At 45.1% G+C, this 15,703-nt stretch overlaps 2 protein-coding genes across 2 annotated transcripts in view; both read right to left on the reverse strand.

Moving 5' to 3' along the window:
• Positions 1-743: 743 nt before the first annotated feature.
• Positions 744-8,503, reverse strand: LOC308173719 (uncharacterized protein). Its single transcript, XM_080548760.1, has 14 exons — positions 8,359-8,503; positions 7,823-7,960; positions 7,279-7,503; positions 6,853-7,083; positions 5,990-6,079; positions 5,637-5,861; positions 5,387-5,498; positions 4,648-4,671; positions 4,280-4,323; positions 3,258-3,491; positions 2,736-2,783; positions 2,480-2,620; positions 1,464-1,688; positions 744-952 (listed from the first exon to the last, which is right to left on the reverse strand). Exons 1-14 carry the CDS (start codon positions 8,497-8,499, stop codon positions 830-832), a joined length of 2,001 nt encoding a protein of 666 aa, XP_080404886.1. The 5' UTR covers positions 8,500-8,503; the 3' UTR covers positions 744-829.
• A 3,072-nt stretch (positions 8,504-11,575) lies between these two features.
• dgkd (diacylglycerol kinase delta) overlaps positions 11,576-15,703 on the reverse strand; it is a gene marked incomplete at its 5' end in the record, with an annotated part of 30,886 nt that continues 26,758 nt past the window's right edge. The window contains 6 exons of the mRNA XM_080549120.1: positions 11,576-12,169; positions 12,626-12,756; positions 13,542-13,659; positions 14,473-14,592; positions 15,017-15,109; positions 15,567-15,678. Coding sequence (XP_080405246.1) covers positions 12,080-12,169; positions 12,626-12,756; positions 13,542-13,659; positions 14,473-14,592; positions 15,017-15,109; positions 15,567-15,678 — 664 coding nt within the window. The 3' untranslated portion in view covers positions 11,576-12,079. The remainder of the gene's footprint in view (positions 12,170-12,625; positions 12,757-13,541; positions 13,660-14,472; positions 14,593-15,016; positions 15,110-15,566; positions 15,679-15,703) is intronic.

The raw sequence follows: 15,703 nt of genomic DNA on the forward strand, positions 1-15,703 counted from the left end.
GGGAAGAGAAGTCCTGAATAAACATTTATCAGTAAATGCAGTCAGTGCCATAACATATCACACCTTGTCTCAGTAGCGTAGGCAGAAATGTACGTTAATAAATTATGTATGTATTAAAGCCTGTATAAAATAGGGTGGGCCAGTTTTTAAAAAAATGTTTCAGTTCATATTCATGGTCCTACTTTTGTTTGCATCCATCAAACACGTTTCCAATGCGATGTATATCAGAGGACAGACACCCCGCACGCATTGATTTACAGTTGATCAAGTACAGAAGCCTGCAAGTCGGCTTTCGAGCGGTAAAAGTCCACACCGGATTCGGCAGTAGGCCTACATCTAGACAGATTGAACAACTTAAACAGAGCTTAGCTGTCACTTATATTCAACTGTCACTTTCAAATTTTAAATAAGATTTGACGGTTGGTGACGTGGTGTTCTAGTGTTAAACCACACAGCCAGTCAGGCACCTCTCTCTCTCCCATACTGTGGGTGCGGTTCGTAAACACGCTGTGGAAATCTGATCAACACTGATGGAATGCCTCTTGTCCAATCAGATTACTTGGTCACTTTATGACGTTGAACCCAGTGTGTTCTCCGGCGCTCTCAGAGCGAATTTACGAACGCAGCACCGTGTAGTTAAGCCATAATCATGCACACTCACATTCTTACTTTACAGTACTTAAATAATAAGTGATATACACATTTTTTTTTTTAATAACACAATTCAAGAGTAGTGACGAGCAGATTATCATTTGAAAGAGGCTTTGGTTTAACACTAATGATCCTCGATCTAACGGCTGGTCAAACCCAGAGCCAGACAACCTCTAAACTAAACCTCTGGTCGTTCGTCTCTCATGGCCAGGACTTCTTGCAGCTTCTCACGGACACTGGGGGAGCCCTTCCTCTGCTTCACCATCGACTCAATCTCCCTGTAATAACCATCCATCATGGGCTGGGGGAGGACACAAAGACAGGCCAGTTAGTACTGGTGGGTGTGTGTCTGTGTACTGTGTGTGTCTGTGTACTGTGTGTCTGTGTACTGTGTGTCTGTGTCAATTGAATGGGAAAGTGTGTCCAACGTTTATCTGATTCTGGACAACTTAAATATTCAGCTTTTATCAAAAGACAAACAGCCTGATTGTGGTGATGAAAATATAAATAAAAGTGTGGATGGCCGGACAGTCAGTCAGCCAGCCAGCCAAACAGCCAGCCAGCCAGCCAGACAGACAGACAGACAGACAGACAGGAAGACAAGACAGACAGACAGACAGACAGACACACAGACAGACAGGAAGACAAGACAGACCGCCAGCCAGCCAGCCAGCCAGACAGAAGCCAGCCAGACAGCCAGCCAGCCAGCCAGCCAGCCAGCCAGCCAGCCAGCCAGACAGCCAGCCAGACAGACAGCCAGCCAGACAGACACAGGAAGCCACACAGACAATGTGCTGCATAGTTTGTCGTGCCTTGGTTTTCTCATGGTCCAGGTCCTTGCCGATGGTGGTGAGCGTTATGCAGAGACACTCCAGCGATATCCCGTCTCCGTTCTCCAGCAGCGTCCCGATGCAGTGGAGCATCAGCTCCTCCGTCAGCATCTTCACCTTGACCAGCTCAGACATGAACCTGCTGTTGCCTAGCACCTCCTCCCTCGCCTCCTTCAGCTCCCCCCTCAGGCGACGGCGCTCCTCGTCCTTAGATCGGGGAGGGGAGAAGACATATTTCTATAGCACCTATCCCAGACCAGGGGTCACAAAGTGCTTTACATACATAAAGACCATAATACAAGAGCAAATGTTATAGCAGGTTAAAATAGGCAAACAAGTGAAAATAAGAACAAGTAACAAACGACAAGTGAACGACAATATCAACAGGACACAGAGAGACAGGCTTTTGGGGTTAGCCAAAAGACTGTCTATACAGGACAGTCTTTAGCGGTTTTTTAAAAGCCTCGACCGAGACCGCTGATCTAAGATCCAAGGGCAGAGCATTCCAAAGCCTGGGAGCCACGGTTTGGAATGCTCCATCACCCTGGGTCTTCAGTCTGGCACGGGGGACAACCAACAAACCCTGGTCAGAGGACCTGAGAGACCTAATGGGGGTGTAAGGACACAGAAGGGGAGGAAAAGGAGGAGAGGAAGGAGAAGGAGAGGCCTAAAACTATTTTGTCGTCACTCAACAACAAGTCGAAGAATCAGACCACAATTCGATATCGACGCAAGTATATAGGGGCAATTTAATTGGCCACACGCATCTAGTAAGCGTCAACATAACGCGCAGAAAGTTAATAAAATATTATGTCAGACCAGAACATCTCCACAAGGACTACGGATGAAAACTAGCCTTCCTGGCTAATTCTGGTGCATTGTTTGATGTACACTGTCCCTGCCAAATAAACTATAATACAATGTCTCGAGCCATTTGTCTGTGCAGAAGAAGTTATTATTAGCTACCTCAGTTATTATTATTATTATTATTATATTACCTCAGTGGCGGCTTTCAGCTCCTTCTGCTTCTCCTTCAACAACGCGTGGTTGTCTCTGTCAAAGTCCTTCTGGCACCGGTTCAACAGCAGCTTGTGGAAACGTGCTGCATGTCCTGGACTGTCTGAGGTGGGCACTCTGATCTGAGGGGATGTAGAAGAGAGAGAGTGAGTGAGTGAGTGAGTGAGTGAGTGAGTGAGAGAGAGAGAGAGAGAGAGAGGAGGGGGGGGGCGGGAAGAGATACATTTAGAGTTTTACCCGCCATGAGGTGTCATGCCTGTCCTGCTTGTCTTTATTATTCAGCACCTTGAGAGAGAGAGAGAGAGAGAGAGAGAGAGAGAGAGAGAGAGAGAGAGAGAGAGAGAGAGAGAGAGAGAGAGAGAGAGAGAGAGACAGAGACAGAGACAGAGAGAGAGGTCAACCCGGGAGCTGGTTATTGGTTATATTTTTAAATATTGCCTTTAAATTACTAAATAATTAAATTATGATTATCATAATGATTGGAGCACTTTGAGCTGCAACGTTTGAAGGAAAAGCGCTATACAAATAAAAGTTATTATTATTATTATTATTATTATGCATAGAGACACACACACACGCACACGCACACGCACACGCACACACAGACACAGACACAGACACACAGACACAGACACAGACACACACACACAGACAGAGACAGACACAGACACAGACACAGACACACACACACCCACACCCACACACACACACACCCACACACCCACACACACACCCCCCCACACACACACCCACACCTACCCCCATGAGGGAGTGACACATGTTGGCGTAGGCCTCAGAGGCGTCCATTCTGGAGACGGCGTATTCGTGCACCAGGTGGACCAGCCGCTGCAGTCTCTCCTCCGTGTCCAGCCTGACCGCAGACGCCACCTTCATTCGCTCCTGGAAGTTCTCAGAGTCCAGCCCGTCCAGGAGATCGTCCATCTGGGCCAACATCTCCTGTGTTCTCACCGTCTCCAGGTCCAAATACCCGTCCTGATGAGAGGGTGATGTAAAATGGTAAACGGTAAATGGTAAACGGACTGCACTTATATAGCGCCTTTATCCAAAGCGCTTTACAACGGCCTCTCATTCACCCATTCACACACCAATGGCGGCCAAGCTACCACGCAAGGCGCCGGCCCGCTCACTGGGAGCAATTTAGGGTTCAGTGTCTTGCCCAAGGACACTTCGACATGTGGCCAGCCGGGGCTCGAACCGCCGATCTGCCAACCTTGCGATCGTTAGACGGCGGCTCTACCTCCTGAGACACAGCCTCTACCTCCTGAGACACAGTCTCTACCTCCCGAGACACAGCCTCTACCTCCTGAGACACAGCCTCTACCTCCTGAGACACAGCCTCTACCTCCTGAGACACAGTCTCTACCTCCTGAGACACAGCCTCTACCTCCTGAGACACAGCCTCTACCTCCTGAGACACAGCCTCTACCTCCTGAGACACAGCCTCTACCTCCTGAGACACAGCCTCTACCTCCTGAGACACAGTCGCCCCTAAAGACATCAAGCAACAACAAGACTCAACAAGGAAGGTGTTATTACGATACACACACCAGGGTTTCTCCTGGCTCAACATGAGGCTTAGGTGAAGCACGCGCCCGCAAAGCCAGTGCTTGCGGAAAAATCGATGGGAGATTATTTTTTCCCCTCATAGTAATTTGGGATTTATTGCGTTATCTCAAAAGAAAAACGTGAGTTGTTTGTTTTGTTGGTGGCGTGAGAATTATTTTGTATGAACAAACAGTCACACCTTAAACCATACCTACCAGATCCTGTTCTTCCACTGCCTTACTGCAAAGACTGGAGAAAGCTAGAGAGAGAGAGAGAGAGAGAGAGACACAGAGAGAGACACAGAGAGAGAGAGAGACAGAGAGGGAGAGAGAGACAGAGAGAGAAAGAGAGAGAGAGACACAGAGAGAGAGCGATAAAGAGGGGGAGAGAGAGAGAGAGAGAACGAGGGGGAGAGAGAGAGAGACAGAGAGAGAGAGAGATAAAGAGGGGGAGAGAGAGAGAACGAGGGGGAGAGAGAGAGAAAGAGGGGGAGAGAGACACAGAGAGAGAGAGATTAAGTCAGTTAAGAAGGTATTTTCTGTGTCTGTTATTCTCTGCTATGAGCTGTGATGCTGCTGCTTACTGTAGGGCCCCAGAAGATCTTCAACTGTTGTGGAGAAGAAGAAGAAAATAGTTATTTTTTCATATGTTGAAAATCTACATGTCAGAGCAAGGCAAGGCAAGGCAAGTTTATTTGTATAGCACATTTCATACAACAGGGGCAATTCAAAGTGCTTTACATGCATTATTTAAAAATACAGCAAGAGGAGCATAAGAAAATAAAAATTACAATGAATAAAAGCAAATATAAGAAGTAAATAGATAAAACATTTAAAAAGACAATAGTTAATGGAAAAAAGACATTGATAGAAGTGTTTGTGTTTAATCATAACTGGTGCAAAACATGAAGGTTTTTAGCTTAGATTTAAATATTTTAAGGGTTTGGGCCTGTTTGATTTCTTCAGGGAGTTTGTTCCAGGAGCATGCAGCAGCGTGACTGAAAGCTGCTGCACCGTGTTTTGTTTTTACTCTTGGAATTATTAGCTGATTTGTCTCAGCTGACCTTAGGGACCTTGCGGGAATATAGGGTGGGAGGAGATCTGATATGTATTTTGGTCCAAGACCATTTTGTGATTTGTATGTAATTAGGAGGATTTTGAATTCAATTCTCTGAGAGACTGGTAGCCAGTGCAGGGATCTCAGGATTGGTGTAATGTGTTCAAATTTCTTTGTTTTTGTTAGGACCCTAGCAGCGGCGTTTTGGATGAGCTGCAATTTACGAACAGCTCCACATGCTGAATAAACCTGAACCATAACCTTACCTGAGCTGGACATTCTCTCAAAGTCACTCTTTGATACGTCCTCAAATTGGTCGTGCAGTCCAGAGACACGGTTCTGCACAATTTTAAAAACCAAATGGATGCTGGGTAATTTCTATAAACACACAGACACACAAACAGACAAGCAGGAAATGAGAAACATCAGTATTTGTACACGCATTATAATCATAATAATTATTGTTATCATCGTTATTATCATTATCATTATGATTATTATTACACAGTACAGCACCTGGAAGAAATGGGGCAGTTCAGATGTGGGTGAAAGCTGCCCGTCCTCCTCCTCTGCTCTCCTCAGCTCAGCGATCTCCTGCTCCAGCGTCTGGAGGAACCCCTCCGCCTCCTTCAACACCTCCTTCTCCTTGGTCCTGATCAGCTCCCTCTCTTCAGAGAACCTCTTCTCCATCATCTTAGTGTAGAACCTCTCGCTCTCCTCCACCGTAGCCTGCGCTAAGCGCTGTACAGAGGAACAGAAGACGAGAGAGTTTGTTTCTAGAGGTTTGGGTCAGTGAATCTGACAAGCGTCACTGACTTAACTAGTTTGGCCACCATGGCATTAGTTGTTGGTCTCAAGTGACCTCTCACCTTTACAGTCTCCATGTTCTTTCTCAGCATCTGGATCTCCTCCTCATTCTCCTGGATTCTCTGTTGGTACGTCCTCACAGTCGGTTCTGTCTGTGGAGACACAGCGGTACTTGGTAGCAAACAAAGGATCAACACTCTGTTAGGGTTTTTCCAGGTTAAAACATGGTGTAGAGGCTTCTTAACCATCAATATAGTCTCTACGTGGGTGAGTCGTACGTTCCAACAAACAGTTCCAAATCTCCATCAGCATTATCCATACTGCCCATCCTGTCGGCTACGGTCTATCCTGTATCCTTTCCTGTTCCCTTATATCCCAAATATTCATTCATCCCCACCACCAGGGGGAAATGACCACAAGGAACAATCTAAATAACATACAATAGGGAATATAAACTTAGAAGCCAATATGATCATAATTAACAAGAAAAAAGGGGAACCAAGGCACTCTTATTGTAGAAAAAATTAAAAAGCCTTTATTAGGAGTGGCTATGCCGACGCGTTGCGGTCTTCTGACCTTCCTCAGGGCACATGGAGTACTGGTACAAACATTTCACTTATGAAGACAATGAGTGGAAGTGACATCATAATCAATGGGTGGAGGTGACTTCATGATCATAATTAAGTTAAAGCAATCAATATCATAAGTCAATAATTCAAAACTAATTTTAGAAAATGTTACATGTAGGACTAAATGGCTCCTACACACGGCTTTGCGTGATCTAGGTGACAGGTGATACCAGGTTAACTACTGCACACACAGTGGACTTTGGACCCAAAACACCAATTTACAATGCCACCTTTCTACACACAGCTGATGAAGTCCACCAGAGAGTGGTCAGGAAATGTGTTTGTATTATCCATACCTGTTTGGTAGTCGTCTTTGCTGCAGCTGAGACAGTATCGTGTTCTGGATGTAGATCTGCTACACATCCAGAGCTCACACCCTGCTGCTTGTCGCTGTCCTCTATGTCCTCTATGTCTTCATGTCCTCTACGTCTGAGGTCCAGCACTTCCTGCAACTTGGAGCGGATTCTGGGACACTCCGTCCTATCCATCAGAATCAGAATGTGCTTGAAGTACTGATCCATTCTGGGCTGTGGAAGCATGCTTTAAGTTAACTCTATAAACTCTACAAGCCTCTGAGTGGAGACTAACCCTAATTCGTTGGTCGACCATTTATGTGATCAGAAAGTGTAAAAGAGAGAGGACGGCTGGACAGACAGACAGACAGACAGACAGATAGAAAGACAGGAAGACACACAGACAATGTAGTGCACAGTTAACGGTACCTTGGCTTTGATATGGTCCAAGTTCTTGCCGGCGATGGTGAGCATTATACACAAACACTCTAGCGAAGTTTCATCACCTTCCTTCATTAGCTTCACGATGGTATCGTGCATAACGGCCTCTGTAAGCATCTTCAGCTTGAACAGCTCACTAATGAGCCTGCTGTTGCCTAGCACCTGCTCTTTGGCCGCCTTAAGCTCCTCCGTCAGTCGGTGGCGGTCCTTCTCCTGGTGGGAAGGGAAGTTTAGAAAGGCTTCCAAAATTAGAACATTTTCTAAGCACTTTGAGCTGCAAGGAGCACTTTGAGCTGCAACGTTTGCAGGAAAAGCGCTATACAAATAAAAGTTATTATTATTATTATTAGTGTATTTCTGTTTTGAACAATCCTTTGAAATACAATTCGATACAAAGCAATCCTAGAGGCAATTGAGTTGGCTACAAATGCAGTAGGCTATAGTAAGCATTAAAATAATGCTTGTAAACTATTTTCTTTTATTCTACACTGGAGAAGACAAACGTGTGTTTGAGGGGAATAGAGGGTGACACCTTGGTGACGGTTTCCAGTTTCTTCTCCATCTCCAACAACTCACTGTTGTTACACTCAAAAGCTTTCTGGCATCTGTTCAGAAGTAGCTTGCGGAAATTTAATGTCATTCCTCGGTCAGCTGATGAAGGAACCTTGAGCTGAAGGGGTGTGTGTGTGTGTGAGAGAGAGAGAGAGAGAGTGGGAGAGAGAGAGAGAGAGAGAGACAGAGAGAGAGAGTGGGAGAGAGAGAGAGAGAGAGAGAGAGAGACACACACACAGAGAGACACAGAGAGAGAGAGAGAGAGAGAGAGAGAGAGAGAGAGAGAGAGAGAGAGAGAGAGAGAGAGAGAGAGAGAGGTTGGTAAAAGTGGTACTGGCATTTGACAACAAATAGATGACATCTGGAGATGATGATGAGCATAAGACACAATCACACAAACACAACTCTGGATAAATCAATATATAGTGTATATTCAGTATAGTGACAAACACACACACACACACACACACACACACACACACACACACACACACACACACACACACACACACTTACCCCCATGAGACAGTGACACATGTGGGCGCAGGCCAGGGTAGAGTCGGGGTGTGAGACAGCCTGTTGGTAGATGAGGTCAATGACGCCCTTCAGCCTGTCCTCTGTGTCAACCCTGACACTGAAGGAAGACACCACCTTCATCCTCTCTCTGAAGTTCTCCGCGCCCAGGCCGTCCAGAAGACCGACCACCTGTTTGAAGATCTCCTGTGTTTTCAATGTCTCGGGTGGGTCCACATTCTCCAGTAGCTGGTCTATCTGGGTCTTGGTCAGTTTGGCAGCAGCTTCAGCCAGCTTGATGTTCCTCTTCAGGAGCGGGGCCCCGGTGAAGGTCCTTCTGCACTGGACGCAGCTGTATGGAGCTCCAGGGTCCTTCTGCTCCCCCCAGTGATGTTGTATACAGACCTGAATGAATGAATGAATGAATGAAAGCTTTATTTCGAACATGTGAAAAAAGAAATAGTTATAACAACAAAAAACAAAACAAAAACAAGAAAAAACAAAACAAAAACAAGAAAAAACAAAACAAAACAAAAAACACTATTTACTTAACATGTCCGAAAAGGAGTAGGAAGAAGCATAAGATTATTTAATCCTACCCCTTCTCCAATACTCAGAGATTAATAATCTACAGTTAACTTCAATATTAATATATATTTTTTTTTAATTAAATCAAATTTATTTACGTATTTACATATTTACCAACAATAGAAAACAGATCATGTAAATAAACAAATAATCTGTGAAAACAACTGGTGACTGTCAAAGCCCTTCTTCCTCCTCGTACCTGGTGAAAACCATGTTTTTACCTTACAGTAGCTGTGTCCACAGGGGGTGGTCACCGGGTCGCTCAGGACAGACAGACAGATCGGACAGTTGAACTCCAGAAGGTCAGAAGCAGCTTCAGCCATGTCTGTCTGTCTGTCTATCTATCTATCGATATATCTATCTATGTATCTATCTATCTATCGATCTATCTATCAGTCTCAACAGAACCAGACAATGACTGCTGCTCCTGCTTCCTGCTTAACCCTGCTGCTGTAGGTTTCATGTCTGGAGGTTTCATTTCCCGGGAAATTTGTTTACTGAAATAAACCCCGCCCCCCCTCTCCTCTCTCCCTCCCTCCCTCCCTCTCTCTCTCTCTCCCTCCCTCTCTCTCTCTCCCTCCCTCTCTCTCTCTCCCCCCCTCTCTCTCTCTCCCTCCCTCCCTCTCTCTCTCTCTCTCTCTCCCTCTCTCCGATTACTTGGTCACTTCATGACGTTGAACGCAGTGTGCGCTCCGGCGCTCTCAGAGCGAATCTACGAACGCAGCACCGTGTAGTTAAGCCATAATCATGCACACTCATATTCTTACTTAACAGTACTTAAATAATAGTGATATATATAATAATATATATAATATTAATATTAATATTTTTTTGTTTTTAAATAACACAGTTCAAGAGTAGTGACAAGCATGATTATCATTTGAAAGAGGCTTTGGTTTAACACTAACACTGGGACTCCACCTAGTGGTGAAAGATTGTTGCACTTTCCCCCCAAATGATCATACACTACAAACATGAATACAGGACATTACACGATATTTAAGCAATATCACACGAGAGGGAGACAGCTCTTTCCCTTTTTTCCTGCTGACCATCGACCAGAGCTGACCCCAGACCTCTCTGTAACATCCAGAGTAGGAATGCTGTAAGCTGTAAGCAACTTTGCTTAAATAAATAGTCTGTACCTCTCTGATCTATTTCAACCAAGTACCTATGTAAATATCCCACAGATGAGGATAGAAATGTTCTGTATAGACTCATAGACATGACTCATAGACTACGAGACAAGCATTCATAAATGTTCTACACAATTTAACAAAATACATTCTGTAATGTTGTTGAATCCTCCTCAACAGGCCCCTGGTGAGAGGACAGCCTAGAATGACGTCCAAGACATAACATGCACATAACATAACATTTTATTACAGGATGGTGGTATTTCCCTGTACAAAAAAACGACATATTTACAGACCCTGGTACAGGCCTTATGTACAAAGAAAAGTAGAGGTAAAGCATACAGTATTATTTCTAATTTATAAATTATCAATAAATACTGGAACAGCCCAAATACGACAGTTTCCCAGGGGTCAATAATTCTGGACAGGCAGAGAGGAAAATAACCCCAAAGGTCGTCAGGAGTCAAACGACACACGACCACAAAGAATCCTCCACACAGAGCAAGACAGGACATATACACAGGACTGAGCAGGTAAGAATATGTATGTACCGGTATGTCTGTGTGAGTGTGAGTGTGTGTGTGTGTGTGTGTGTGTGTGTGTGTGAGGGGGGGGGTGGGGGGTCTGAAGGCAGCATCTGTAATTTATTATGTACTTGATACCAAAGAGTGCAAAGACAATTCTCCACACATCACGAGCCCTGACTTGATATGTGACAGCTAGGAGATTAAGGCATTGTTGAGTTTGGCAGTTTCTACATGATGTTTCATGATGTTTCATGATGTTTCACGCTCCAGCAACAGCCTCACATTCTGCTGTAGGTAGTTTGACAAATCTGTTATCTGTATAAAAGGACAGGGGGGGGGGGGGAAACAATCAAGGACACACAAGACAAGAGAAGGCAACAACACGTACATAGTCTGCATCTGGGAGAATGCTGGAGGGAGGCTGGTTTGATTTCAGTGGAGTGGTACATTGATTGTCACTGCTTATCTTAAGTACAGACTGGTTTTTGGGAGCATATTCCCTGGCGTCCCACGTCATCTCGTAAATATCCCGGGTTCAACGACATCTGAACTCTGACACACACATATCTAGTACAATGCATTATATATAAGAAATAAATATATATATATATATATATTTCAATACAAAAAAATTCTGTTCCATATTTCATTTCCTTGATCCAGTCAGTAGAAATGATGGAAACCTCTTGTCCTGTTCCCTGCCTGTTATATTCTCTTTGCTGGTTCTATACCTTCTGTCACCCCGGGTAACAAACTCATCTTTCCCAACCATGTTCAGTTTCTAAGCTCCTGAATGTGTCAGGATGTTTTTTAAAAGCACAGTTAGCAACTGGGTAACGGTATCAATTAGGGGCCAGCTCGAATCTAGTGCTGGTTTTGTTGATTAGGCATTCTGGGTAGATGGGTTTGTTGCTTTGTTTCCTGATTGTCAGGGGTCTAAGGGATTCCCCTATAGTATTTTACCTGGTGTTAAGTGTTGTCATTCTAAACGAGCCTAACTAAATCCCATATAGAGAGGTCTGGGTGTTGATGTTCCCTCCCTGATTAATTAACCCTCTGTGCAGTTAATTGCTCCTCTATGCTGATGCAGAGATGGGATGTGAAGGCACTGTAAGAATCGGATTTCAATCACTCAAATCCACATTCGAGTTGACTTGAAGTGTTCTGTCCAGGCTCAGTACTGGCTGAGTCCAGGGTCCAGTCCTAGGTTAAGGCTTGGGAGGTACGGCTGGTCGTACCGGTCCAGTCAGGTCGGTTCCTGTTAGGTTAAGGCTTGGGGAGGAGGTGTGGTTCTGGAGGATCCAGTCTGGTTTGGTCCTGTTATGGCTGGATGGATGGAGGTCCCAGTCAGGTCGGGTTCCTGTAAGGTTAAGGCTTGGGGAGAGGTGTGGTTCTGGTAGGATCCAGTCTGGTTGTTGTAGGAGTGGCGGGTCCTCCAGGGGCAGCAGCCCACACAGGAGAGGAGAGCAGCCACTAGGCCTCGCTGGCCGAGCTGTTCCGGCTCAACTCTCTGATACCCTGCAGGATGCGCTTCATGTGGCCAACCTTCGTCACCCCCAGGTCCTGCCAGGAGTTCACACAGAACGAACAAGAACACACAACCACACATTGACCCAGAATAGAGGAACACTATTACAATCAATGAACTAGGGGGGGAGAACACACGCACACACACAAACAAACGCACACACAGACACACACTCTCACGCACACAGGGTGAGGAACACACACACGCACAGGGTGAGGAACACGCACGCACACACACACACACTCACACACTCACACACTCACACTCGCACACTCGCACACAGCTAGTGAAATGAGAAAGCTCTACTACCCCCAGCCCGAAAAAAGGTGTCCAACAACTGCTGTGTGAGTGTCACAGGTGGCGCCTTAGTTACGGTGTGACTGCTGTGTGAGTGTCACAGGTGGTACCTTAGTTACGGTGTGACTGCTGTGTGAGTGTCACAGGTGGTGCCTTAGTTACTGTGTGACTGCTGTGTGAGTGAGTGTGGGTACCTTCAGGTCCCTCCTCTCCAGATGCAGCAGCTCGGCGCCGCGCACATCGTGCCCGATAAAGATCTCCTTATACTCAGTGAGACAGATGAGCTCCAGCCAGGCCGCCACCTCCTCTGTGCCCCACTGGTGTACTACAGGAAACGGAGCTTCAGAAAACACCCAACCCATACATGCACAGTGCAACACCCCCAGTGAGAACCACCTCCACCTGCCACGATGCCACCCTCTACGGCACTTTCTATGGCACTTTTGGGTACTCTTATGGGATCGTAATAGAAGTATCCCAAGCCTCACCAACTGAGGGGACATTGTGGCACGTAGAAGATTGTGATGTCGAGGAGAGGTGAGATTGATTCAATAATAGTCCTAAAAACAACTCAACCCTGAGTGTTAGAGAGGACTCGTTTATGTGAAAGTGGCAGAAAGGGTTGAGGGTTTAGAGAGGTAGAGAGGAACTAGAAAAGGAACTTCCAGTGAGAAACTTTGTGTGCTAATTCTTATTTTGAAGATACCAGTTGATACCAGTTAAAAGATGGTTTATGGTGGTTTGTAGATGGTTTATATAGATACCTGTAGTCCGATAGATGAATAGATAGAGAGAGAGAGAGAGAGAGAGAGAGAGAGAGAGAGAGAGAGAGAGAGAGAGAGAGAGAGAGAGAGAAATGTGTAAATGTACTTATTGCTTAAAAAGACTAAATAGTGTATAGAAGTTATTTAAGTAAAGGCAGTCAGTACACATTTTAAAAGTTGGATTGAGTTGTCAAGTAAAATAAGGATGAGCAGGAACAATAATAATAATAACAATAATAATAATACATTAGACTTGTATAGCGCTTTTCTAGATAAAAGAAAGTATAGGGGCCTAAAGTGCTTGAAGCAAGTCCACTAATGGAGAAGAAACAGGCAGGTAGAGTACCTGGCAGTGTGAGGGTGGCGCAGGCTTCCTTGTTCTTGTTGTTTTTGTCCTTTTTGAACTTGGGGACGAGGCGGAACTTGGCACTGCGACTACGCTTCGAGAAGTCAGTCAGGTGTCCCTGTACACACAGACAGACAGACAGACAGATAGAGACAGACAGACAGACACAGACAGAAAGGCAGAGACAGACAGACAGAAAGGCAGAGACAGACAGACAGAAAGGCAGAGACAGAGACAGACAGACAGATAGAGACAGACAGACATAGACAGACAGAGACAGACAGACAGAGACAGACAGACAGAGACAGACAGACAGATAGAGAGAGAGAGACAGACAGACAGACAGACAGAGAGACAGACAGACAGACAGGTTAGACTGATGGCTGAGGCAGACCATTCAGTGGAGGTGGTACATGGCCATGGTGTGAGATAAAAGTAGCAGGCAAGAAAATACCTCCTCATCCCCTGGTTCTGTAAGCTGAAAATACCACCTCCTTCTATAACAGGGTATATACAGGAATCTTGAGGTTAATTTCAATACCTTTCTAAAACTTTTTAAAGACCTTTTATTAGGTCAATATTTTTCCAGACCTCACCGCCACTTCGAGCTGTAACTGTTTACATCAGTGACACCTTTAACTTAACAGTTTTAGTTTGCAATAGACTAGACCACTATCATACAACAGAATTTCCGGTTCATCTTTGTTTTTTAATAAAACTAATACATTCACAAACTTTTACTTAAAGTTTTTAGGACTCAAACTCTTTGGACAGAGTCTAATTCAGAAAAATAGCTACAAAATTCAAGACCTCATAAAATCGTGATAAGACTTTTTAATACTTATTAAGGGTCTTGATTTCCCCAAAATGTATTTATCAACTTTTAATACTTTTCAAGACACCGCGGATACCCTGCATAAGCTGTAAATACCTCCTCATCGCCTGGTTCTATAAGCTGGCACAGCCAGGATATGTCTGCCAGCCTGCGTAGCTGCTGGGCCACGCTGCCCAAGGCGCCGCTCAGCTGCTCCTTCTGAGGAGGGTCCAACTGCTGAGGAGAGACACTCAGTCAATTAGAGGGTCAGAACATGATCAATCAATCAATCAAATGTATTTATATAGCACATTTAAACGATGACACTTGTCAACCAAAGTGCTCTACAGTAAAAGTACTCCTAAAGTGTAAATAAACAGAAAATAAACAACCAACAGAAACAACAGAGGAACAGAACGACACGTCAAAAACGAACAAGGCAGGAGTCAGAGTGAGTCAGGGAACGCTAAGGAATACAGGTGAGTTTTGAGCTTAGATTTAAAGGACTCGATGGAGGGGGCAAATCTGATGGACATGCTGTTCCAGAGGTCAGGGGCTAAAGCATGCCCCTCCCCCCTCCCCATGAACACAGCAAACACTCAAAGCAGCCACACCTACACGTGCACACACACTCATAGAACACTGCAGGCTTCATACTTACCAGGCACATCTTGCCAGCTAGAAGCAGCTCTGTTTCGCTATGCAGCGCCTTCACGTTATTGACCATCTGAACCACCACACTGCAGTTGAGACCCTGGGCAGAGGGGACACAGAGATCAAAGGTCAAATACATATAAATCACACATTGAAACCTCTGATGTGTAAATCCTTTTTTAACACTAGAACAGCCACAAGGGGTTAGTAAAGAAAAATGTGATATCTTCGCACTCGATCAAATTTCAGGACCCTCCTTTCATGACTTGTCCTAGATATGTGCGTTCTACCACCCAGTATCCTTACATTTTCAAAATCACATCAGGATACAAGATAGTATAAAGCTATTTTGCCGTTGTTTTTCTGTGTAGGAAGCAGGCTAATTTACAAGTGGCCAACTAGTGGTTGTTGTGTGTAAATAGCAGCTTGAGCATTGTAAAGAGGGGTGGCTCTTTTAGTAGGTAAAAAAGGCACGGCTGTTCTAGTGTTAACAATAACCACAGTTACAGAGGAAGAAGAAGATGGCTGGCTGTTAAAGATGGCACCCTCCTACGTACCCCGGTGCTCTTGGAGTTAGCGTACACCACGTCCATGGCCTTGGAGCTGGCGTTGACGGCGTGGGCCAGCTCTTGCTCCAGGCTGTGGTGAGACTGGGCGATCTCTCTGATACTGAGATCAAACGAAGGGAATAATA

This window comes from Nansenia antarctica (assembly GCF_963989245.1).
Source record: "Nansenia antarctica genome assembly, chromosome: 19".
NCBI lineage: Eukaryota > Metazoa > Chordata > Actinopteri > Argentiniformes > Microstomatidae > Nansenia > Nansenia antarctica.